This window comes from Branchiostoma belcheri, unplaced genomic scaffold (assembly GCF_001625305.1).
Source record: "Branchiostoma belcheri isolate BF01 breed outbred unplaced genomic scaffold, Haploidv18h27 scaffold162, whole genome shotgun sequence".
In the NCBI taxonomy this organism is placed as follows: domain Eukaryota; kingdom Metazoa; phylum Chordata; class Leptocardii; order Amphioxiformes; family Branchiostomatidae; genus Branchiostoma; species Branchiostoma belcheri.
The window spans coordinates 462,425-488,801 of NW_017803069.1; the positions used below are offsets into that span (position 1 = coordinate 462,425).

Sequence of the window (26,377 nt, forward strand, 5' to 3'; positions counted from 1 at the left end):
CCCCCCCCCCCCGGGTACGGGCATGGTGCAAATTTTGCAGGTGCCTTTTATGTAGACCCCAAACTATTAAAACCCTTGTCATACGGAGCCCACATATATACATATATGGGTTGCACAAACTGTACCATCTATATATGCACATATATGTACGAGTTGGGGGTATTTCGTGTGCAGCGCATTACACCGCAGCAAAACTCAACGAATGCAGAAGTAACTACGCCACCGCAGGGCAAAAAAAGGCGAGGGTCTGTGACCTGATTAAGACTTCAAATTATTTGAAAATATTGTCTAATGAAATGCCAGCAGGACAAGGGTTTAAGTACTGGATTGCAATGAATAACAATATTTCAATATTACAAACTTTTACATGGATGTAAAAATGGCCATTTGGCCAAGAAAGGAGTCTTCTTACTTCGTATGTAACTTACCTTACCTGAGAGTCTATATACTCCCATATTTTATTATTTTACTACCCACTGGTATATTGGATGGGGGTGGGAAGCTATTACAATAATTGATTTTGTCACGGCTTCAAGTCCTTAACATTTCATATGATAAAGGCATTAGTCATTTGTTGGCCAATGTTAATCTCTTATTACTTTTCAATTCTCCGGTGTGCCATTCATATTCGACGTTGACGTTATTGATTCAAAATGATATAAGGGGGCAAAAATCCATCCTGACCTTGGAACTTGCCACGACCGGTAAGCAATCTATTTACGGACTTGGCCGAAGCCCAGCGTAGCACTTAGTACAATTTAAAGGGCTACCGAGTCAAAGGTTGATACCTTAGTGCCATTTCAGGTCATAATTGCAGGGCTGGAAATACTGGGTACATGTGCACCTTAGTGCACCCAAATTTGGAGCTATGTACCCAATTTTTTCTGTGAGAGCACTGGTGCACCCAAATATTTTTGTATGTTTACATATGTAAAGATGTTTTAATGTATAGTCGGGTACAACATATTCTTGATTTTCCTAAAGAAATGAAACACAGTTTTTGCTCACTTTCTCCTTATTTTATTTTATATGGTGCACCCAAAATTTTTGTACACCCAATTTTTTAGGTCGGGTGCATCAGCGCACCTATTCTTAAAAATGAATTTCGAGCCCTGTGATTGGGTAGATCTAGATCTTGCTTGTGCATCAATTGATCTGTGATTCGTGTTTGTAACTTGCTCCGTGCTAGACGTAATTTCCCCATCCTTATCTTTGTTTAACACCAGGCTTGGAACTTTTTTTATAACCTTGTCAAGGGCAGTGACCAGCAGGACACTTACTCAAGAGGCCTAGAGCAACAAATAATTCAATGCAAAGTTAGAAACCCTGCCAAGAATAGTGCCTACCTGATATGTATTCATCAGTGCAGTATTCAACAGGGCTTGAAATATTGGGTGTATGTACCTCAGTGCAGGTAAAATTGGAGCTGTGCAGGTGTTTCTGATGTCTACCTGCACTTAACCTACACTGGTCCATGTACTGGGTATATGCAGGTTAGTGCAGGTAAAATTGGAGCTGTGCAGGTATTTCCAATGTCTACCTGCACCTAACCTGCACTGGTCCATGTACTGGGTATATACAGGTTAGTGCAGGTAAAATTGGAGCTGTGCAGGTGTTTCTGATGTCTAAATGCACCTAACCTGCACTCGTCCATATACATGTACTCCAGGTATATGCACCTTAGTGCAGGTAAAATTGGGGCTGTGCAGGTATTTCTAATGTCTACCTGCACCTGACCTACACTGGTCCATGCAATTGGTTCATATAATATACATATAGGTGTGCCATATGTGGATTTTTATTTGCTGTATTGACTGTCACTACCTATCAAATATAAAAGAAATAATGGTAATAATATAGTTTTTGAGCAGTTTTTAGTATGATCCATACTTCATAGATTCTAAGTGGTGCAGGTAAAATTTGTGTGGTGCAGGTGCAGAAAAAAGGATTTCGAGCCCCATTCAAGAACATCTGCAATTTCATGATGAAATATAGCAGTATATTCCATTGATACCAAGAGAAAACTCTAGAATCTGTTTTCCTGGCATACTATACACTTCACTGTTTGATAACAGTAAAGTGAGAACCGTATTCGTGACTGGCTATCGCATTTCTGTCACCATCAGAAAACAGAGGAAAGTGTAGAAATCTAATTATCGAGGAGAGTATTGTTGCCGCAGACTCTGACGTCAGACTGCACTTTCATTATGGGGGAAACTGTAGATGACCTAGATAGTGTTACACCCTGCAGGAGGAGCCAGGAGACTGTTTCTACTACAATCATGTATTACAGTCATCACAGTCTAGACTTAGAGTATAGCCTGCTGACATACTAAGGCCACAGCAAGTAATTTTTAAATTTTATGGATAACGCGCGCATTAATTTTCGCCTGATTTTTTAAGAAAAAAAAAGAAGAAATTTTGATGCCTTCTGACAGTGGTCAACATGCCGAAAATGGGCAAAGATGTCTGTTGCCATGTTGGAACATGGATGGCAGATACATGTAAATATGAAGAGAGGAGACAAGAAAAGGCTCTGATTTAATGTTTTGTTTCTTACTTTGATGCAGTGATAAACTAGTGAAATTGCACTGTATACTAGTAAAATTTGCACTGTATACTAATACGATATAGTACTGTATTCCTTAAAATTGCACTGTACACTAGTAAAATTGCACTGTATTCCGTAAAATTGCACTGTATTCCGTAAAATTGCACTATATTCCGTAAAATTGCACTGTATTCCGTAAAATTGCACTGTATTCCGTAAAATTGCACTGTATTCCGTAAAATTGCACTGTACATGTATACTCTTGCACCCCTGAAGTAGTGGTAGCTGTAAACATGAGCTGGTGATGGTCCAATTCTGACACGACATGACATGACAGGATGGTTTTGGCATGGATGCACCCTGTCACTCCCAGTTAGTCCCCTATCTGGCATGTTTGTGGCTCATCCATGTGGAGCACGTCCATCTCACCTAATACTGAATGTAAACAAGATGACCTACATACACCTACCAGGGTCTTCCCAGAAATTTTTAGGGCAGAGGTGCTCCCTAATCAGTTGATGTCTAAAAAAAAACAGTGAATTTTCAGGATAATACTATGAGAAAACCCTAAATTTGAACATTTTGGAAGAGGTGCTAGGATTTTGGGGAGAGGGGGAGCACCTTTGCTCCATTGCTTGGGGAGAGCCCTATGTAATGTACAAATATCTAACATCGTCTTTCTGCAGCCATACCAGTCCTCTAGCTTATAATTGTCCATCTTTCCGTCATTTGACAGAAACAAGATTTAAGATTTTGGCGCTGGATTTGGAAATGATGTTATTTGAGATAACGGGAAAAATTTCTGGCTAGGATGCTCTATGACACAATAAAACGGAAAAGATAAAAAAAGAAAACCTTTTCTTTCATACAACAAGCCAATACAGGGTAGTCAGCAATTAACAAATACATACATATAGATATGCTGACATGCAAAGAAAATGATTTTAGTCTATCAAATTAATGGTAACTCGGCAGTCATGTATATACAAAATGTATGCAAAGAAAGCCTCAAAAGAACATCTAAACTTGTGGAACACATCTTGTCAGTTGGCCAGACATTTAGATTTTTGATGATGGGGGTATCTGCATTTTCCACAGACATAATACAGCTTATGTCTGATCCTTGTTTCCATTATGACTTATCCTGAGCCCTGAGGGAAATGATTTATGGGGAGACAGGATTTTCCTCTTCCCACCCACACAGAAGGATGAAGCTACATCATGGATAGGCATCAACTGTGGCTGGCTGGCACTGGCTATGGAGGAAGTTGTCAGGGCATTTTTCCAGGTCGACTGTTCATGTACTTTCCATGTGTTACTGTTAGCCAGCGTCTATCTTTCTGTCGTTTGATGGACAAAATTTTTGCCCAATCCGTCATCTTTGATGGACAAAAATCGATATGTAAAAATAATGGAATTGAAAAAGAGATACCAGTTTAACTAAGTTTAGTCTACCGGCCAGGTTACCAGCAAAATTTTCCCCTCAAAATGCTGTTAATAGTGTCAGAGGGTCAAATTTTTGTCTACCTAGGAAATACCATTTCTCTAGCACTTTTAAGTGCTTGACATATTATTGTCAAACAAAATTAAGATGATGAAAAAAAAATTGGGCTGGCTAGAACACTGCTTCCAACTTTCTTCGCATGTTGTAATTCTTTACGCATTCTGCTGTGTTTCCTTCATTTTTACATCCACCTCTGCCAATGATCTCTGTATATTCAAGCTAAAACTTACTTAACCCTTGTCCTGCGGAGCCAACAATTGTTGTTTTGCACATACAGTACCATCTATGTATATAGCACTCTGTATAGGTACGATTTAGGGGCATTTCTCGTGCAGCGCATCACACCACACCACAGCAAAACGCAAACTAAATGTGGGGGGTCTATGACCTAATTAAGACATGAAGTTATTGAAAAATATTGTGTAAGACATGACATAAGGACAAGGGTTTTAAAATATCACTCCATCTTTTCTTGCAACAAATTCATGTGTGTGTCGAGAACCAAAAGTTGCAAAACACTATGTATGACACATGTACTCTCATGTCCCTAATAAACATACCCCCCGGAATAAACATACCCCCCGGACAAATCTTCAAAGTCTAATAAACATACCCTCCGGAATAAACGTACCCCCCGGAAAATGACCAAATTGACAGGTGAACTGTGTGTCCATGATACTAAAATGTGCTCTTTATTTCAATACCAATATATGGGCAAATCTTTCACTGTTACATTTAATTAGTGAGTATATATCACTTTAATTAATGAGTATATATATATTGTACTTGTTTTGGGGAAATACAAAATCCGTAGGAGAAGCTATTGCATTTTGCACTTCTGAAATGCACTTTGCTAAGCCTTCTCCTGCAACTTGAGTTGAAAATCTGACTAACTTAAGAGATAGAAAACCAAGCCCAATTAAGTACAAATATAGGGGTTTAATGAGTATATGTACAACAAAATCCATTTCAACATAATAATTATTTGGTATGGTACATTGTCTAGTCTGGTCAAAGTCTGGATTCTGAAGAAGAAAAACTTCTGAAGAAAAAACTTTTGAAGAAAAAAAATATTACTCAGCATACAATTTTGATTGGTTTCCATCTCATTGTTTTTTTAAAAATCGATAATGTGATTGTATCAATTTTAAACGCCCTAAAATTAGCTAAATCGGCGCTTTTACGGTGATTGCGCAATATGGGTGCCCTATGACCTTTGACTTTTTACGGGTCATGCTGCTCAGGCGCTAGGCGCCCTCCCCACGTCGGCCGTCCGTCTTGTGGGCAAATTTCTACATTTTTAGGGGTTTCGGGACCTAAAAACTAACACCAGAGGGAAAATAAACCACATACGTTATTTTCATGGTAAATATCGCTAAAATGGACCAGGCATTTTTCTGCCGCGTTGCCGATTTTGACAAGGACTTGCGGCCGCCATTTGCTAAATACGTCGATTAGCTACTCGCCTTCCCCTTCGGTTTTGTGGGCAAATTTTTGCTTTTTCAGACGTTTTGGGACTTAAAAATGGACAGCAGGCGAAAAATAAATAATATACATTATATTCATGGGAAATGCCGCTATCATGGACCAAATATTTATCTGTGACGTGTTGCCGAATTTTGCGGCCGCCGGCCACTTGCTGATGGTGCGGTACGTATGGACAATTTTTTTCCCAAAAATTAATAAACGTACCGTCCCTAATAAGAGTGTACCGGGTGGACGTTCGGGCCGAAAAAAATAAACGTACCGGTACGTTTAATCAGGACATCAGAGTAGCTAGCCACGGACTTCTGTTTAAAGATGCAACTATTTGGAGGCAAAAGCTTTTCTAAATGGAGAGCTTAAAGGCCTGTCATGACCACTTGAACTTACACACTCCACACAACCAGTTTGTAGGTTAATACCTATCTAATCCCATGTACAAAGTGCATGGATTCAGCCTTGTAAAACCTTACGTTATGTAAAAGGGCCTATAATGTAATAACAACAAAGCTTCCTCTCTAGGCCACAGCAAGTAAATTTTATGGATGACATCCTTTGCAGACTCCAAAGCTAATGTGATACATGTATAGTGGAAAAAAAAACAAGGCGGGCCAAAAAAACAAGGTGCCTACATTTTCAAATTTTTGACATCATAAACCATGTTAAACAAGATAATGAAACCTATAATGTGCTATGTTTGCTGCCAACTATTACAACATTCATTTGTCACTGAAAAATAGAAGTTTTCAATCATTGTACAACTGGTTTTGATTCAGTGAACATCACATAAAAAAGAAGGAATGAAATGCATCACTGCATCAAAGTAAAAGACAAAACAATAAATCAGAGCCTTGACTGTCTTGTCTAGATCTTGTCTTGTCTCGTTTCCTCTCTTCATATTTATCTGCCATCCACATTCTGGTATGACAACAGACATCTTTGCCCATTTTTGGCATGTTGACCACTTTTAGAAGGCAAGAAATTTCTTGTTTTTTCCCCAAATCAGGCGAAAATTAATAGCCTGGTTTCCATCCTGGTTAGTTTATGGCTAGAAAATTAATGCGCACGCTTATGTCATCCATAGAAATTACTTGTTGTGGCCCTACTGATCTAGTACTTGGGATTTTTTACACTGACGTATTTCTGTTAGACTGTTTGTTGGTGACTTGTTAGAAAGGATATTTAAGGATGAGGATGAGGTTTTAGTTTGAATCATAGCATAGACAAACATGTACATTTTTCTGCCATGGGTCATTGCCAGGTCTATTCCTATAGGAAGGTCTGTAAGTAAAGGACTTGGGAAGTTCTTTCATGTTCTTGATCAAATTCTTCGAGGAAATACTTCACATTCCCAGACAATCTAGTAACTTTTACCAGGCATCAGCTTCAATCAGGTGTCTTATGAATATTATTTAGTCACCCTGATTATGCATTGGTCATACTGGTCATACATGTAAGTTGATAAATATTGACAATGTATTTATTATTCATGATGCTCCATGACTTGTATGAATTCATATGATAACTTATATCTGATGTAGGAATGACAATTTGATTTAGAAATGACAATCACTGTCTTTTTATTATAATCTTAAGTTGCAAAATCGTGCCTGAAGGCTAATTATTTCTTGTACAGTCTAAAGAAAATAAAGCTTAACATACAAATATGTGTGATCAACTTTTAGGTTATTTTGAAACTACATTGTAAATGTTTACTATATATGATATTGGGCTGTAGTAGAACTCTTTACTCAACTGGTGGTCTTTCCCACCATCCAATTGAATTGGAAAACCAATTTGTCACATTAAACATTTGACCTTTGGCCTTGGGGGAGGGTTTTGGTGACCTTTGGCCCCATGAGGGTAACCCTAGGAGGCATGTGTTCACTTCCTGTTGGGGTAAGGGCTGAACTTGGCTTTGCCAGGGGCAAACTGTAGTACCTATTGTCATTATAGAAAGATAGGAATCATACCGTAGCATAATTGAGTGCATTCAACATGTGATAATAGAACCCATTTTCAGCTCAAAAATGAACTTTTGGAGTTGCTTTTCTCGATGTGTACAGTTCTGGTTTGGCAGTGTTTAGGCGTTGAGCTAGGTCAGAGTACTGTTCTAGGAGTAGGAATGTATCACAGACACAAACAGGAGGGCCTGCATGGGGGGGGGGGGTCCCGACAGCATTCTACGCTAAATTCTGAGATCCTGCTACGTATCACGCTGAATTCAGGAAACCTCCCCATTACGTTTTACCATAAATTCCGGGTAGCTACAATTATGTAGAATCAAAACGGCGAATTACGCTCTTTGCTAAATGCGTCAATTACGCTGTACGTTGAATTAGAGCAGTCCGTCTACGCTCTATGTAGAACTAAAACAGCCGATTACGCTCAACGGAAAAGGGCACGCAGGCCCCCATACAGCTGTGGGAACTCCAGTTGCCTGGTTTTTCCTGTGGTCTGACAGAGCGCCTGCACAGTTGCCTGGATTCTGGGCAGGCATGTTCTCTTGGCACAGGGTATACCGATGTGGTGAAGAACAAACGCTGCAGGCTGGTGCAGGCTGGTTACCTTGCGGGGTTACAGCTGTTTCTACAGGGGGGTGTTGTCAGACTGTCTGAGCGCCTGGGTGACACCAGAGGTACAGGGGAAGAGGTCACATGCAAGGAGATCAGGGTGAGACAGGGCTGGAAATACTGGGTGCATATGCATTATTAGTTCAAGTAAAATTGGGGCTGTGCAGGTATTTCTGATATCTACCTGCCCCTAACCTAACCTGTACTGGTCCATGTACTGGATATATGCATCTTATAATTAGTGCAGGTAAAATTGGACCTGTGCAGGTATTTCTGATATCTACCCTCACATAACCTACAATGGTCCATGTACTGGGTATATGCAAGTTAGTACAGGTAAAATTGGAGCTGTGCAGGTATTTCTGATGTCTGATTGACTGTGGATCCTATGAGATATAAAAGAAATACTGGCAATGGTATCTGCATCTGAACAGTCTCTTTCTTTTACATACCTTTCAAAGTCTGCTGCAGGAGTGCTGCAGGTAAAACTTGTCTGGTGCAGGTAATTTTCAATGTTACCTGCACAGTGGCTACACCGGTGCAGGTATGCAGAAAAAGTATTTCGAGCCCAGTGAGCTCAGGGTTGTAAGACATTGAATTTCCCTTCTTGAGTTCAGTGGAAGGCGTCTCATTAGCTCATGAATATGCAGCTGTTTCTGTCTTACTTGGCTGACACCCTTCTGTGGCTGCTTGACCTTGACCTCTGACCTGTCTTCTCACTTGGGAACATCCCAGCTTCCCTGCCAAACCACATGTTATGAATGAAGGTGCCACTGTAAATCAAAATGGTGGGCGCTGGCATAGCTGGCATAGTGGATCCTTTGTTGACAGGGACCCAGTGTTTTTACATCCATTATCAGTGTCAGATGTAGTCCATCATTAGCATCATCACCTTGACCTATCTTATAAGCCTTTTATCTTGAAGAAAGAACTTCAAGAAAGTTTTAACTGATACCAATTTGATTTTTTCACTGTACTGTTATGTTCAATGTTTTCACTGTCACTTCTGTACTGTGAACTTATCATTACAGTTAACAATAATTCCTGGACTTTCTTTTTCCTGCACCTGTCACCACCGTGAATATTAAGTTCTGTGAACATTTTTCTCAGACCATGAACTTTTGGTCCCGTGAACGTAAAGTGAATTACAGTAGTCAAATCAAAATTAATCAAATCAAAACTTCATTGCTCAAAACTCCTCTTGTGCATAGGCAGGGAGAGCGTTTGTGCCTTTCTGAATGGGGTACAATTTTGTCACATTTTTTCAAAAGCTATTACAAAGACAATGACACAATATTGTGGATACTTCATCTCAATTTTGAAGGTTTCACCCTCAGAAATGCTGTTTCCTGCATTTTGGGTAGCGCTTAATGACCTGTCTTTTCATTGATTTTTGTCGGTCAAAGATGACGGATTGGACAAAATTTTTGTCTGTCATGAGCAGCGAAATTGTATCAAGTGATGGAAAGACAGATGCTGGCTAGAACAGTGTATGATATATCACATTCTAAGCCTAATGAGTTGTAACTTTAGTTTATTTTTTTTGGATCTGTTCAATCTACGTTAAAGAGATAGTAAAAAAAAACTTCTTTTAGAAAGATGAAGGTTGGAAATATGACGAAAATGGGTGCAGTGCAGAGCAGAGAAGGAGGGAGACCATGCCCACAGGTCAGAATACCAGTAGAAGTCAAGTTAAAATTCCTCCTTGCCTAAATGGCGCTGTCAAAGATGTGGATGTTATCTATTTCCTGATTGGCTGTAAGAGGAATGGGCAGCATGCATGTACATGACCTACATGTACATTGGTAGGTGCTGTTTTAGGTCATCTTTCCCAAGTTTACCTGGTAAATCATTGACCTTACCCCCTACAGTGCACAGACCTGATGGAAATTGAGACATGAACGTCGAAAATGTTCTTCCAGTCTTTCTCTTACTTAGATGACTCTCGAGATGAAATGTAAACTTTAAGGTACAAAACTTGTCCAAGTGACCACCTCTATAACTTAAGTATAAGCTGGCCATATGCTATTAACAGCCAGTTTTTCTCGGCCCCAATTTTTCTCCATAGACGTAAGCATTAACAGACTTGCTTAAGCCGACCACTTGTCCAATTATGACTGCGACTGTCATTATTTGTGACTGCACATGGCCCAATGTTTGCCTATGATGATCATGACTGCATCATTTTCAAGCATGTGGCAGAAAACTTTTTTTTAAAGATGGAATCGGCCAGATGGTCATTAATTTTGACAACATGACAGTCTTTGAGCATAATAATGTAAAATGGTGCTGGCTGGGTCAATGGGGCAGTCTGTAATTGTAAAATGGATAGAAATTTTTCTCATTATCCTTTTTTGTATAAGAAGACCACTTGTCTAAGAAGGTCATTTTACCTCAGTCCCCTGATCGGTCGCCTTAGACAAGTTTGACTGCATTTTTTATGGCAGATGAAAGACAGGCATGCAGACATGCCAGGGTAAGGTAGCTCCTGCCACTCAACTTGGCCTAATCAGTACCAGATCTCAGGGGCAGATCACTTGCCTGTAGTCTAGACTGGTCTCCTCTCTAGATGTGTGGAACCTGTCATTCCTCTGAAAGGACAGGGTCACGTTTCATCTATTAAAGCATTCAGGTAAAAGGGAACAGACCTTTTGTGAATAGGAGACCAAGAGCAACCATATATACTCTTAGAAGTGTCACCGGACACAAATTTAAGGCCGTCACTTGACTTCCAGCTCCTATACCAGTAGGTTATCAGGAGGCTTGGGTGTCAGGGCTTTTTAGGGAGTGATGACATTTTGGATTTTCCCCTGCCAGTTTCCATTTCACAAAAATGGCATGTATGACGTGGAGTTTGCATGGATGGAATATTCCGCCAACCTGTGCCACCTTGAATCTGATTGGACCACTTGATGTACGTCTGAACAGGGGTTTGATAGTAAGACATGCCTAAATATGATTTGAAGCAACAGGGCGAAATAAAGAAAAAATAAAAAATTAAAAAAACAGGCCAAGTCACCCCATGAAGACCGGAAATGTTACAATATGAGCCATGAGGTCGACATGCCAGGCTGGTTTATAATTAAAACAATAAAAGATTTTGAACTTTTAATGAAACAAAGTTGCATTGTTACATTGAAAAGTAGGAGTAAAAGGACTTTCTTCAACCATTGTGGCCAAAATGTCTTTCATTGAGTATTTTGCAGTTGATTCAGAACCTAAAATCTTAACATTTTTTTTTTTGCAAATCAGAAAAAAATGGACGGGGTGAATCCGAGAAACAACAAATTAAATTGGTGTGGCCTAAAGAATATGACCAGAAAATTGACTTTGAAAATTCAGCTTTGCTGCCCTCGTGTGATGTCTTTAGATTAAGAGGAAACAGCCAAGGGCCAATCCTGTGCCTCCATGTGGACACAGGTTTGTTGTAACAGCTGTAAGGTGGCCTGGATGGATGTGACCTGTGCTGATACCAAATGGCAAACGGACAAGACCGTGTCCTTCAGCGTTTATTTACAGCCAAGTAGGACGCCGATTGATATGGTCAAACCCAATCTAATCAGTGTAGGTCTTCAGTTACAGGTACCTTTGCCAATGAGGTTACAGTGTTTTCAATGGCCTTGGTGGGTTCATGAACTACAGGATATCTTCAACAGTAAAGGTATATAGCTATGACGTAGACAAGAGGAATGCTACATCATGTCTTCAATGTCTGGCCATTGCTTGTTTGTAAATAAGATCGCGTTTTGTTTTAAATGGTGATTGGAAAAAAACATGATGAAATTTCTTGTTGGTTCTTTTCATTAATTTTAAGTGAACCATATCAAGCGCTGTCCCTGACAATGACATTAGTTGACAATGAATAAAATTAATTTGTCTCCTTAGCCTGGAATTCTGTTTTGTTGTGCTGTAGTCTGCTTCAGAACTGTAAGGTTAGCGGTCTTTCGGAAGGGGACTAGAGCACAACACGACAGGATTCCAGGCTATGTATTGTTTCCAAGCCTCAGCATCAGCGTGTATTCATGTCAAACTTTCGGGAGACGGGGAACAACTGACGTTAAACCGGACAGTTAGTGTATGTGTGTGTGTGTAACAGTGGGGTTCACCCGCCACCATCTGACCTGTCTAACAGGTCCAGACCTTTTATTCCAGCGGTTGTTGCGTTGGCGTTCACAAGCCGGCGGCCCAGGCTTGATTCCCGGGAGCCAGTGGTTTTCGTGTTTCTACCTGCCCCTTTAGTTGTTTCAAATGTTCCACTGGATACTGCAGTAGCATTTTGGATGCTGTCTATAAGACATCAAATGTTATTGCTTTTATCATAAAGTAAAGCCCCTAATCCTTCCATTCACCACCTCGTTATTGGAACTGGTGGTCATTTCATTAAATCACTACTGGTCATTAATCTATCACCAGGACTAGCCTTTAGGCCTAGGAAAAAAAAATGTCGTATCCTGTTTCAGTTCTAAAAAAAATTAGGGTCGCTAGGTAGGATTTTCTTTCTCTTTTTTTTATTAGACTTTGGCAATCTCTGGTGATCCAACTTCTACAATACAGTTTATCAAAGTAAAATTTCCAATGTGTCATTTCTGTCTTCAATGTCAAAGTTGCCAAACCGATTGTGCAACGTTTTATCACTCAGTTGTCAGATCATGGAGCTACATGTAGAAAAGGTCGATCTGCTTGAAAAATGTATGTCCCTTGCAGGGGTCCACCCCCCAAAAAAAGTCTAGGGTTAGCAGGTTTTTCTAGGGTCGGTCAGGAAACAGGAAACACAACATTTTTTTCCTAGGCCCAGCCTTTACTACCAGGGGGTTCCCTCAAGGTATAGTAGACTAATTATCCCTGATCCTTCCAAGCAGCTGGTTTATGGAGGAGTCTTCATAAAAGTAGAGGACCTATTTAAAAGTCTATCACTGTGGGAGGCAGGCAGACCTGGTGTGTAAACCGTAATCCCATGTGTTACCTGATTAGAGAGGTGTGCTGAAGCTTACATGTGCAGGAATAGCCGTTTTCTACTTCTTTGATTTCGAGACAGAGATCTGATAATTCGTCACACGCATGGAAAATGATGAATGTCATCTGGGCCGCGATAACTTTTGATATGGGTGTTTTGCCTAGTGTGATAACTACCTTTATGCCATACCTGTCCTGGGCTGTGATAACGTTTGATACGGGTGTTCTGGCCTGTGTGATAACTAGCAGTACGGCCTGGGGTTCTCAAGGGCTTCCAAATGTTCCACAGAACAAGTTGAACGCGTTTCGCGCACACCTAGTGCACCACTTTCAAAACTTCGAACACCGAATTTGGATGTAACTTTGTTGGAATTGACGCTGTTAAACTTTCTGTTTAGATACAACAAATTTTAGCACATTAAGCATTTAAATGTCTCTGTTTTCTTGGGTGGGTATGACATAAATAAAATACTACACGGTGTATTCCATATCACCCTCGGTTCTAGCCCTCCTGCGGTTAGGATCTCCCTTCAGCCTTCGGCCCCTGGGCGATCAGACCCGTGGTCGGCCTGGTGCCTCAGGTGATACGGAATCTACTGTGTAGTATTCTATATTAAATAATGTACTTACTTTGATTGACTGACAGACAGATTCGACTTTATGATTGTGGATGGAATAAGTTATGCCACCTGATTAGCCTCCCCAGATGTTGCCGGCCCTTCCCCATAAACATTAGCCCATAAAGTCAGTAAAGTCAGCGTGCTGAAGGGAGGCAATAGGTTTTATGTCTATTTCCTCTGTCTCCATGTTCTGTGTAGGTACTTTGGCTGATGGATAACAAGGGTCATTGCCTATCTGTGTCAGTCCATACCTATTAATAGCAAAATACATGTACTTAGGAAAAGGCTGTGTATGACAAGAATGGAAGACCTAGAATTGTAGCATATCAAAAATGGAGGAAGTTATCTATCAAGTTACTTGCATGCTTGAATATTATTTTATGTATGAAAAATCTATCAGCAGAGTAAAAGTTCTACTTGTGGCTTTGGTTTCAGTGTCCCATGCCAGACCTGGTTGTTAATCTGCCATGTGAGTCTGTTATCACGTACAGACCAGCCAATCAGCCTCATGAAGGGTAGTGGGCACCAGGCACAGAAATACAATACTGTATTACCTACGTAAGGCCTAGGAAAAATAATGTTGTGTTTCCTGTTTCAGTCCTGAAAAAATATGGTCGGTAGGTAGGGATTATCTTTTTTTTTAGACTTTGTCTAGTCTCCTAGTGATCTAACTTATACATGTGTACAACACAGTTAAACAAAGTAAAACTGGCATGATGACACTTATATTTTCAATGCCAATATTGGAAAACTGATTGTACAATGGATCTAAGGTCTAAGGTAAGGTAAGATTGTACAATGTATCATCACTCACTTTTCAGATCATGGAGCTAGAAAATGTCCCTTGCAGGGGTCCACCCCAAAAAAAAAGGCTAGGGCCGACAGTTTTTCTAGGGTCGGTCGGGAAACGGGAAACACAACATTTTTTTTCCTAGGCCTTACCTACATCAGGGATCACTCAGGGAAATCTGTAATCTGCTAAAACCCTGTTAAAGCTGACACATCAATTTTGTACTCACTTTTTCTTTGAATCATTTTTTATGGGGATTGAAGTTTCAAAAATAACAAAATCACTCGCCGCCTTTGCTTTAGGCTTGTCCATATCATGTCACAGGACTTCTGTTGCCTTGTTTTATTAGTACTGCCTCCTCTTATCGGATACTTTTCAGGTTTTCCGCGTGGGCTTGCCTTGTAAGATAACTACAGGTGTCAGGTAAAAACAAGAAGTTTCCTATTGCAGAGAAATAGGCAGGCTTATAGTCTGTCTCCGTATGCAAAGTCAGAAATCCATTTCTCCAAGACGGCCTTAGGAACTTAGGTACTAGAGTGGAGGCAACAGTTAAAAATTTTCACTCCACACTGTGATAAATTTGCCAGCCTTAATTGGCTACACAGGTGATTAAGGTGCTAACAATGCACTTGGAAGGACTCTGAAGGAGAGTAACTGTTTATAATATTCCAGCTGGATCAACAGTCGTGTGAAAGTCTAGACTACAGTAGTACAGGTGGTATTGTTCTGTCACTAGTGATGCATACCTAAACCCAATTTTAGGTTCAGGTCCGGATTCAAGTCCAGAGGTTTAGGTTCAGTTCCGGACTTGTAAGTCCGGACCTAAACCCATGGCATATACAAAATTGCATGTTGGCAACCTTGCAATGTTGTCTGGGAGAAACTTTGGCCACATAACATGGAGGCCGGTACTTGACGATGCCCGATGGCAATGTTTTCTTTGTTTTTCAGCAAAGATTTTACAATCTATGGAAAGTTTTAGGTGGTTTGGAAAGAAAAGGGGTATGTGAAATGGTCTTTTATGGTAATAAGTCCGGACTCGGTTCTTGACTTTTAGGTTTTTTTGGACTTGAACCTAAACATTCTTACAAGTCCGGATCCAAGTCCAGTGAACCGGTATGCATCACTATGACTGTCACTATGTCCATTCTTCAACAAAACTTTGTATGTACTGTGGAGGTGGAATATTTGGTACTGTTCCAGACATTGTTATATAAAAGTAATCAACAGAAAACAGAACAACAGTTCAGCTAACTATTACCTCCATAAAAAATGGAGGTATTGTTTTTGCTCAGGATGAAGTGTGGGAGTATATCTCTCAAGAACCACCAGATGGATTGTGATGGTATTTAGCTGGTGGGTAGGCGTGGTGAACCAGATGGTGAAGCTCAATTTCAGGCACCTGGTGATTGACTGTTGTACCGCAGTAGGAATTTTTTAAAAAATATCTTTGGCGCTGGATTGTCTGTCATGGTTGTGATGTGTGAAGTGGCACATAGTTGTTGACATAAGGGTTTAGTGGTGTAAATTTTGGCCCCTAGCTGTTTGCTGTGGAACTGCAGGGTTGTTACATTTTTCAGTGAATGTGGGCGTCTTACCTGTTTACGTATGTTGTATCATGGGCAAGAGAAGCAGGCTTCGACAAATCTACGTCAAGTGGGTAAAATACTTGCATGTGGCTGTTCAGATGGGATGGGTCTCAGACACAGGAAGCTTGTATCATGTTACACACTTAAGCAAATGTTGTTTCAACACTGAAGGTTTGCCAAGTATACATGTATGTGTCATTCCAGTATTTTTCAACAGTACAACACTTAAAGATCATTATTTTTATTTTTTATTATGTATATCATGAATAAAAGAAAGTTTTGAATGATTTTTTCTTATTAACAGAAGGAACTGTTCCATAGAAAAATTGTGACATTTAATTTATTAAATGCCTGTGGAGCAAACTAGTGTGTGTTTGCAAGCCTGATGTTTTGGGGACTTTTCTCCATGTTGTTGTTCCCAGTTGAGCTCAGTTATCAGTCCCTGTGTATCTGCAGTGTTGGTAGGAGGCAGTGTGTTATCAGTAAGACTCCTGTGTTTGCTCTGTGGAAGGCTGTTGGTCGTGTAAATGATCATAAACAAACTCAAAACAGGGAAGACTGAGAATGTTGACCACACCATACCATGTGGTGTATATACGTATTACATACTCTTAATCCAACACAAGGGACAATAACAAACCATTCTAATGATAATGCCTCCTTCAGTCTTAAATGTGTTTTACAAATTTGTTTCTTCATTGTACCATTACAATTTGCCTCCTTCTTTCTCCTTTTTTTATTCATCACCCATATCTATCCTTTATCATGTCTTTTATCCTTCTATTTCAATCTGCTTCTCCATTGTACCATAATGCAATTTGCCACGGTCTTTCTCCTTTTTCTATTCACCACCCAAATCTTATCCTTCACTTCTTTTATCCCTCTGTTCCTTTCATACCGTGGTATCATGCTTCCTATTCATGTCTGTTTTGCCTCCTCCTTTTTTTTTCGAATGTACACCAATGACAGCCCAATGATGAATGACTGTTTGGACATCAGAATTAATGCCTGGCTTCTCCTTTCTTGATTACTTTAGATTGGGCTTTGAAACTACAATCATTGTTCTCCTATAGAGGCCAGACCCTGTCCCATAAATTGGGCCGTGTCCAGATTTGCATGCCACATTTCCCATTTTCATGGCCTGTCCTAAAGCAAAATGGATTCTTCCTCAGAGACTACTTTTCCCCAGCTTATTTACTGAAGTGCAAAAAAGCCCTGAGACTTTATTATGAAGTGTACGTGTGTGTAAAGTGGTCAGTGTCACAGATTTCTGACAAGATGTATTTGTTTAGGGGTGAATCAAACTGTAGTCAACACTGCTTGTATAGGTCAGGAGGGGTTGTCCTCTGTCTGACACCCAGAATGATTGTGGCTATTATTCATCAATCAATATAGCATTGTGGTACACCACTTTCGGTCCCATGGGCGCTATATTTGTAGTGCCCTGGCACTGTATATAGCTGTTCCAGGACTCCGGAGGTATTTGACGGGCTGTATATGATTTCATCTGCCTGTGACATGAAACTTGTCGAGGCTGTGTGTATGCTGTTGTATTCAGCGGGGGACAGGGATAGAGAAAACCGGCTGGACCTTGGGAATACCCAACATTCCTGGTCGGGGCTGGGGATGGCCTTGGAAAAAAATTGTTGTGTTTCCTGTTTCCCGACCACCCTAGAAAAAATCTGCCGACCCTAGCCGATTTTGGGTGGACCCCTGCAAGGGACATAAATGTTTCGAACTGATGGAACTTTTCCAGCTCCATGATCTGACACCTGAGTGATGAAACGTTGCACAATCAGGTTTCCAACATTGACATTGAAAATATAAGTGTTCTCATGCAAGTTTTACTTTGTTAATTAACATTGTTGTGTTGGCAAATAAAAAAAAAGGAAAAAAAAAGATTATATCTACCTACCGACACTAATTTTTCTGGACTGAAACAGGAAACACAACATTTTTTTTCCTGGGCCTAGAGAAAATGCTGGAGGTCCCCTGGCATTAGCCTCCATGTAGGTACTAGATAGATACATAACTCACTTTATGTTCACGGTAGCAAAAGTTCATGGTCTGATAACAATGGAAATGTTCGCGGAACTATATGTTTGCGACAGGTGCAGAAAAAAGAAAATCAGTGAATTATTTCTTAACGGTAATAAGTTTGCGGTACAGAAGTGACTGTGAAAACAGCAAACAATCAGGAATTACAGTAGCTCTTGACAAGGACAAGGTACAGGACATTTCATAGCAACAGGTGTTGATAAAATAACATCACATCACTATCAGTCAACAGAACTACAGATTTTAAAAAATATCATGAGTCATCATCACTCATGTATACAAATTATGAATATTGAAACTTGCATAGCGTTATAGACAAGTACATAGACAAATTTATCAATTAGTTACATTCAGTAATGTTTATTTTAATTTGTTACTGACACATTCTGAGGATGTCTCCCTTGCTTGATGGTGTGATTTGTTTAGCATTCCTCTAACACGTTTTTATCAGAACACTCTGTCAAATGGTCCTTGTTGCTGTTCTAAAGAGGTTTGATAAGGCATGTTTTTGTTTTGTTTGGATTTGCAAGCAGCTGCCTTGTGTGCAGGTGTAGTTCAGAAGATCTGCTTTGTGTTTACATCTGTGCATTCAGACGCAAATCGTGATCTGGTGAAACCAGTTTGAAACTACCTCCCAAGGTGGTTTGGGATCGAGACGCTTTCAATGCGATTTGGAGCGTTCAGATGGGGCCACTTATAAGCTTGAATCTGGCTTTGGTGGAAACTGGATCGCTTACACCGTATTGGTGTAAACGGGGCCTTAAAGTTAGTGTATCGTTCCAGCTGGCATTATCTTTTTCTTCAGTTGTTTGACCTTGTTACAGTCATAAGTATACAAACTGCTTGTATTGTGGCCACACGGCCAGTTATCAGCTCATAAATAGGATTTGTAACTCAATAAATTTCAAGTTTGTGGATGTTTTATCAAGATAACCTTAACTTAAGCATGGCCCAATGTACTTATGGAATAAATGAGAACTTAGCAACCAGTCCTGTATACGTAGTTATCTGTCCCCATTCTTTCTGAGTCTATTTTATCTGTGATCAGTGCCAAGTGTTCCTTTAGGTTCGTCCATGATGTGAGAAATAAATGTTTAAGGGAATGGGACGGTAGCCAAGGTCTGACTAATAACTAGTGAAGGAAGTGGGTTTTACCATGGGAATGACAGACTTATCTACGCAGCAGATGTCAGAGAACTGACTGTGTCACGTCTTCCCACGTGAACTCTAGGTGGGATTGTGTACCATCACAAGTAGCTTTGGATGCCTCCCAACATCACAGCAACATCACAGTCACACATCAACCAGAGGGTTGGAGAAACCATAAAACTTGTGTAGGGCTAACCCATCACTAATAGGGAAATCCCCTTTCTGACACAACAAAAGTATGAATGAAAAGAATGAATTAACCATAGTATGTACAAGTATGTATGAATATGAATCAACATATTGAGTTTTGACAACTCTAATTTGCAATCGAGATCAGGGTTCGAACTACCACCTGCATACAATGTACAAGAAATTAGTGCAGGTAAAATTGGAGCTGTGCAGGTATTTCTGATGTCTACCTGCACCTAACCTGCACTGGTCCATGTACTGGGTTTATAAATTATACATTGGCTATTACAACTGTACCTCCTATTGAAGTTAGATTAGTACACTAGTAGAAATAGTTTATAGTTATTAAGTGTTACTTGCCATACATTGTATCAAATGCAATTGTTGCGCAATAAACTTGACTTGACTTGACTATGATGTATAAAAGACATAAAGTTATGGCAATAAACAATTTTGGAACAGTATGATCAGTTTCGTTTTTAGTGATGTGATCCATATGTCCTACAACTTGTATGGTGCAGATCATTTCAGTGCAGGTGTGTAGAAAGTATTTTGAGCCCTGATGGTTTAAATTGTTGAATGAATTGATGTTGCCTAAGCAAATGATGTTTAGTATTGTTTACCCAAAGTGTAATATGATCTTTGAAGCCCTTCTAACAAGGCTGAAACTAAGTGAAATTTTCTTTGTATAGTCAATTCTATATGGTGTACCCAAAAAATTTTTGTGCACCCAATTTTTTTTTGCACCAGTGCACCTATTCCCAAAAACGAATTTCAAGCCCCGGACTATGTAGGTTGAGTGTCTGTGTAAAGAGACGGATGGGTTTCCTTCCTGCACCTGGCAGGGAGACATGAACCCCAGACTTCCTGTGTTCCACCTGTGACCAGGGGATCCGACCTGGGCCCCCACATGGAGAAACATTAGCCTTATAATATGATAGTGCTGGTGTTCAGTTTTGGGTGCAGCAAGGTGCACAAGTCATAGCCTTGGGTACCATCGGGATTTTCGCTTCACAACGCTAAAAACATCTCATGATTTTTCGGAAATCCGGATGGTACCTAGGCTACACAAGTCATGCACCCAGTATATCTAGCCCTCCCTTAACAAGCTACAAATGTAGTACTGATATATGACTTTCAGTAAGTGATTAGCTGCTGACAGTCTCATTTCAGTAATATTTTAGTAAAGCAGCTTTAGCTGCCTATAGTATAGATATTGCATTCGTTTTGGACAGTACAATGAACCACAGGTTTGTAAATGGATGCTGCTCAGAATGCCCCATCGTGTCTGGGTATTGATTGATGGTAATGATACTTGATGATACTTGGTAAGTTTGTGCGAAAAAAAATCCTTAAGTCATCAAAACAGTATTGCACACAATTTTAACATAGCAGTCATTGATATGGTAGTCATGTTATTGTGATAAATTGTGAAGAAGATTTTGCATCAATATCCAACAGCAATAATACGGGGAACAACGGACGCTAAGCCGTGCAGTGAGTGAGTGAGTGAATAACTGTTATAATGTACAACTTAAAGAATAGTTGACGTAAGCAGATTATGTTGATGCCACATGCTAATACAACTAATCTAAGTATATTTTATGTACACAAGAAACAGTGGGATCATGTGGATCTGGATTCAAGTTATTAACCTGTATAATATATAGCACAATCAGTCCAGCAGTCCCCATAGTGTGAAATGTTTCCTTACTGTAACTAGTTCCCTCTGTACTTTTGCCCCAGGGGAATAGCTGCTCTTTAGCCTTCAGTGGGACAGACAAGACTACAAGTGTCTAGGTCCCTACCTACAGTAGATTCATTATGTTCTGTCAGTTGATGTAACCTTATGTCTTATTGGATAACAGCCAGCCCTAAAGATAGGAAGTATATTGGCAGTGAACCAATCATGAAGCTTGATGCTGGTCCCTACAATAAATTCATTATGTTCTGTCAGTTGATGTAACCTTATGTCTTATTGGATAAAAGCCAGCCCTAAAGATAGGAGGTGTTGGCTGCGAACCAATCGTAAAGCATGATGCAACACGAAGAACTGCCTCAAGTTTGCCATCTTGCGATGTTCCCAAGTGAAAAGGTGCAGCCATGATATCCACCCTACCTGTCACTTGAGTAGATGTTGGCTACATAATCACCCTTATTAGATCTTGGAAGGGTAAAGAATTTATATAAATCAGAGTTAGATTGCATCCAGTGCAATTCCAGGGCGGCAAAACAAGAAATATATTCTGGGGGAGAAAATCTGTCTGGTATTAACTACATTTGACATTTACTGCCATTTCTTAAGGCAAATTTCGTGCTCATTTCATACTTCAAATTTAAAGCATTTGAAATAGTCCCAAAGAAGCTGTGTTAGGCGTTTCTTTATTTTTTGGGTACTGCACATAAATAGCTAGAACCAGCCTACGATACAAAACAAGCAATGGTTTTCCGTCAGTGACATCACATTTTTGCCTCACAGGTATTAGTATGCTATATAGCTATGGGATAGGATTGATTTAACTTACTGCATTAATGTAGTATGACCAGAAAATCGACTTTGGAATGACCAGAAAATTAACGTTGAAAATCCGGTTTTGTCTCCCCGAAATTGCGTTGGATGCCTTTAATCCAGACCACGTTGTTCGTCAATTCGTCACCGAAAAACACATTTTCATTGTTAGAGGGCAAGGTCAACGACAAGGTCAAACCCATAGCAGTGGAAGCAGGGTTTAACATTGGCCCTTGTAAGAGGCTGAAGTAGGCTCTGTTTGTGTGGCTTTCAACATACTCCCAGCTCCGCTAGACAAAACACGGTGCTCCAGGATTGTAGACTGTCTCTGCAACTGTCCCATGGCAGTCCAAGGATGTACTAAATCATCTATATTTTCATACCTGCTTAGTGTAAACCATCCGAGTCGCACTAGACCTCTGAACTTCGGGAGTGGAGAGTTTACCAAATAAACATCCTTTCCGCCCCGTTCCGTCGGATGTTTGAGTGTTTTCACGTCCGTCTCTTGTGTCTGAATTTTCCTGTTTGGGGATAAACACGGCAATCAGAGTTGATCCTGAGCTTGTCTGATGGGGGATATTTAAGACGATCATGCTACCCGCTCCAGGGCGAGAACCAGTAAACACACGGGCGACGTGCGCGATCCGACCAGGGGTTCTCTTTCAGCCATGTTTTTCTGTTTATTGTCAAGGTCGGCAGGTTAAATGCTATAAGTAATGTAGCATTGTCTCCGCTGTTGTATATATTTCAGGGTGCTTAGCCCAGGGGTTTCTTCACTGGTCACCGATGTCAGGACAGGGTCAGTCAGACTCAGAGTGACTTGACCGGTCAGTCCCAGCCACATGTAACTGTAATATTAATACTTCATCAGTGTTCTAACTTCTAGAGAGCCTGAAATTTTTTTCTGTCATCTCAATTTTGTTTAAAATATGTTGTTGCAAGTCATTGCTTCAAGATCCTAGGGGTTCCAGGCATGCTCTCCCAGGAAAATTTTGAAATCTTGATCTTCTGAAACATTATTTTGTTATAATTTTTCTGGACTTTTTCTGGAAGACTTACATTGCATGTAGCTTATGACATCTCTTTCCATATCTTTACACACCAATTTTGTCCATCAAAGATGACGAATTAGGCAAACTATTTGTCTATCACGAGTGGCAAAATTCGCTGGCTAGAACACTGATGATACTACTAGTCCGGAATTGGAGGTAACAATGGGGAAAGAAAACTGTCTGAGTGCCCGATTGTCATTCAGGAATCGAACACTTTCCAGACACAACTTTGAGCAACCTGAGACCATGACTTCATCTCTTGTGTACATGGTTTGTTGCCTGACACTGGGCACCTCATACTGCACACTTCTCCTGTCTACTTAGCCTCTGCACCGGCCCTGCCCCAGCCTGTGGCACAGGAATGTCGCCAATGTTAATACTAGATCATGTTCATTCCTTACATACTGACGCTAGCCAGGTAACAGGAGGAACAGTCTCTTCTGTGTTCAGCCTTGACACTTCTCCGTTACTGTGCACTTGTTCTCCATGCTAAACACATATATTGTACATGTACATGTACAAATGTAAGTCCAATACACTGTAACTTTTAAATGTCTTTACACTCCACATCTCCCACGTACAAGTGCCTACTTATTGTATTGATTTAAGAGTACAACTGCATTAAGCTTCTTTATCTACACTTGGGATGTTGGCATCTTAATTGATTGCGAATGGTACTGACTGATACTGAATGGTACATACTATAACACTGTGTAAGTGTGTAACAGGACTCATTTTTGGGAATAGCTGCACTGGTGCACTCAACCTAAAAAAATTTGGGTGCACCAAAGATATTTTGGAGTGTGCCATATAAAATAATTGTGTAGTCACAATTTTTATCATTACTAGTACTGTAATTAGTATAAAAATGAGACAAATCGGAACTATTACTCGTATGCATGTAGCAATCTTTCATCTGTAGTCCCAGCACTACTAACACGTACCAAACCTCTAAACGGCTTGGATGTGTGCTTTAATTTGCTTGGGCATCCTGCTATCTTGTGAAGATGATTGTCTATTAGTAAACACTTTGACTATGACACTAAGACCTCAGTATGGGTAGCTGGTGCTGTTTATTGATGTTGAGTTGCCAGGTCACTCCTATCTGTTCTGATATACACACATACATGTACATGTATAAACAGACATGTCAGGAGAACTTTGCCACTGCTCTGGACTAGCCATTATCAATGACTGCAACAGATCTAGAGGGATGCCTCAATATAGGTGTACAGTCAAACTTGTCTAAATCAATCATTCAGGGAAAGTGTAAAAGTGGTCTTCTTAGACAAAAAATATGGCGACAAGACTAGACAGAACAAGAAAGCCACAGCAAAATTGTTTCTACCCATTTTACAATAGACTGCCCCATTTGACCCAAAGTACCCCAGCAGGTGCAATTTTACACTGCACAAAGACTATTATGCAGTCAAAATGAATCACAAACTGGCCGATTCTAACAGGATTTCTTGGTAGTTAGCATCGAAAAACTTTTTACGCCACACACTGGAAGATAACTTGGCCTTCATACATATACATGTATAGCCTATAGGCAGAGAGCCAGTAGCCAGTGGAGTTGGATAAGTCCCTAAATGCATACGTCTATGGGGAAAAATTGTGAATATGTGACCGAGAAAATGGGCTGTTATCAACTGTTACATTACTATGTCATGTCATACACTCTGACACTGACAAACATTGCTGTGTATGACACCTGATCTGATGGTGCCAGATAAAGAAAAGCGCCACCTTTTGTGCCTTGTGCAAAGTGCAGTGTGACATACACCACTTGATACCAACTAAGATTGTAAATTGCTCTACACAGGATTTGTCATTGATACAAACAACTTAAAACTTCATTGGTCTTTGGTAATAATGTTTGGGATTATCAATGCTTATAGGGGCATAATGTAATATTTTTGTACAAAAGAATTCAAATATTTTATTTGAAGAAATCTTATTTATTTTTTTAGTGGGACTCTGATTTACTTCCACTTTTCAACATATTTGTGCAATTATGTCATATTTGTCACATTTATGGTTGGTGCTAAAACAGGCCACACGAGGTGCACTGAGTTTGTAGTGCCACCACAAACTCAGTGCACCTCCACTTCCTGAATTGTACTTACTTGCAATGGAGTAGGGTTGATATTCAACTTTCTTTATTAAGAAGTGACCAGAAAATTGACTTTTTGTATCATCCTAATGTTACATAAAGCAGCTTTAACAGCGATGAATTCTTTGTTTTTTGTGCAGAGCCAACAGCTGTTCTTCAACGACTACAAGAATGACAAGAAGGGGCGTATCGAGAACCTGCACACGGTGGGGGTGCACCGCGCCATCACCCTGCACCCCAACAAACACCCGTCCTACCAGTACCGCCTGCACACCTACCTCCTCAGTCAGCGCCTACAGAACCTGAGACAGCGGACACTCACCATGCACAGACAGGTATCTACAGTGTATCTGTATCTGTATAGCCGGTACAGGGGTTTTTCTAGTTCCACTCTGCAATAGTTCTAGGAAAGAATGAGTTTTTGAACACCTCAGTACGTACTTGGTTGATAACTCTGGTACTTGAAGGCATGACTTTTTCTTGTTCTTTTCTGAGCTGGTATTAGGTACTTAGAACGTTAGCAGAATGAAACTGCGCGAAAATGGTAAAGCATTGTGCACAGTACTTCGGCAGAACGTCTCATATTAGGTTGTATTGGTGCATATTAGGTAAACATGTCATCTGTATAGTTTCCAAATGTTATGGCAGAAAATTGTCTTCTACAGCACAGGTAAAAAACTCAGGTAATGAAACAAAAAATCCAACGAAAACCGTGAAAAATGGGGGTTTTGCACAGGTGCAGTACGTTCTGCTGACATGCTGTATAGCTGGTACGTCCACCAGTTTATTGGTCATTTTCTACATCCTCAGGTCCGGAGCATGACCCAGCTGTTGCAGGAGGACACAGTGGCAGGGCCAGACACACGGCTGGGCGAGGTGCCGTCCCTCATGCACGTCCCTCCGCGCGAGGCCGCCGAGGTGCTGACCTGGCAGTACCTGAACAACAGGCAGGTGTACGAGGCCAAGGACCTGCAACCCAGGCAGGGAATCCCCAAGGCACTGAGGGCAGGTCTGGACGACATCATCATGCAGGTGGGTCTGAAATAGAAGCACTACATACCGAGTCCATTGCCCGAACAGATCAGTGGGGGGACATAAAACCATGCAACAATTTGAGTTAAGTCCAAAGAGACTCTTTATTCTGCCGACGTTTTGGAGACCGTCTGTCACCTTCCTCAGGGCAATTTTGACTGGTTCACAATTTACTGCAGCACAGGTGTAAAGGATAACATCTGTGTCCAT

The 26,377-nt window shown here is 40.4% G+C and overlaps 1 protein-coding gene across 1 annotated transcript in view; it reads left to right on the plus strand.

Annotated features, from left to right (window-relative positions):
* Positions 1-26,377, plus strand: part of LOC109466306 (chondroitin sulfate synthase 1-like) — a 41,694-nt gene that overhangs the window by 12,020 nt on the left and 3,297 nt on the right. Inside the window, exons 2-3 of the mRNA XM_019764016.1 lie at positions 25,276-25,470; positions 25,946-26,167. Of these exons, the coding sequence (XP_019619575.1) occupies positions 25,276-25,470; positions 25,946-26,167 (417 nt within the window). The remainder of the gene's footprint in view (positions 1-25,275; positions 25,471-25,945; positions 26,168-26,377) is intronic.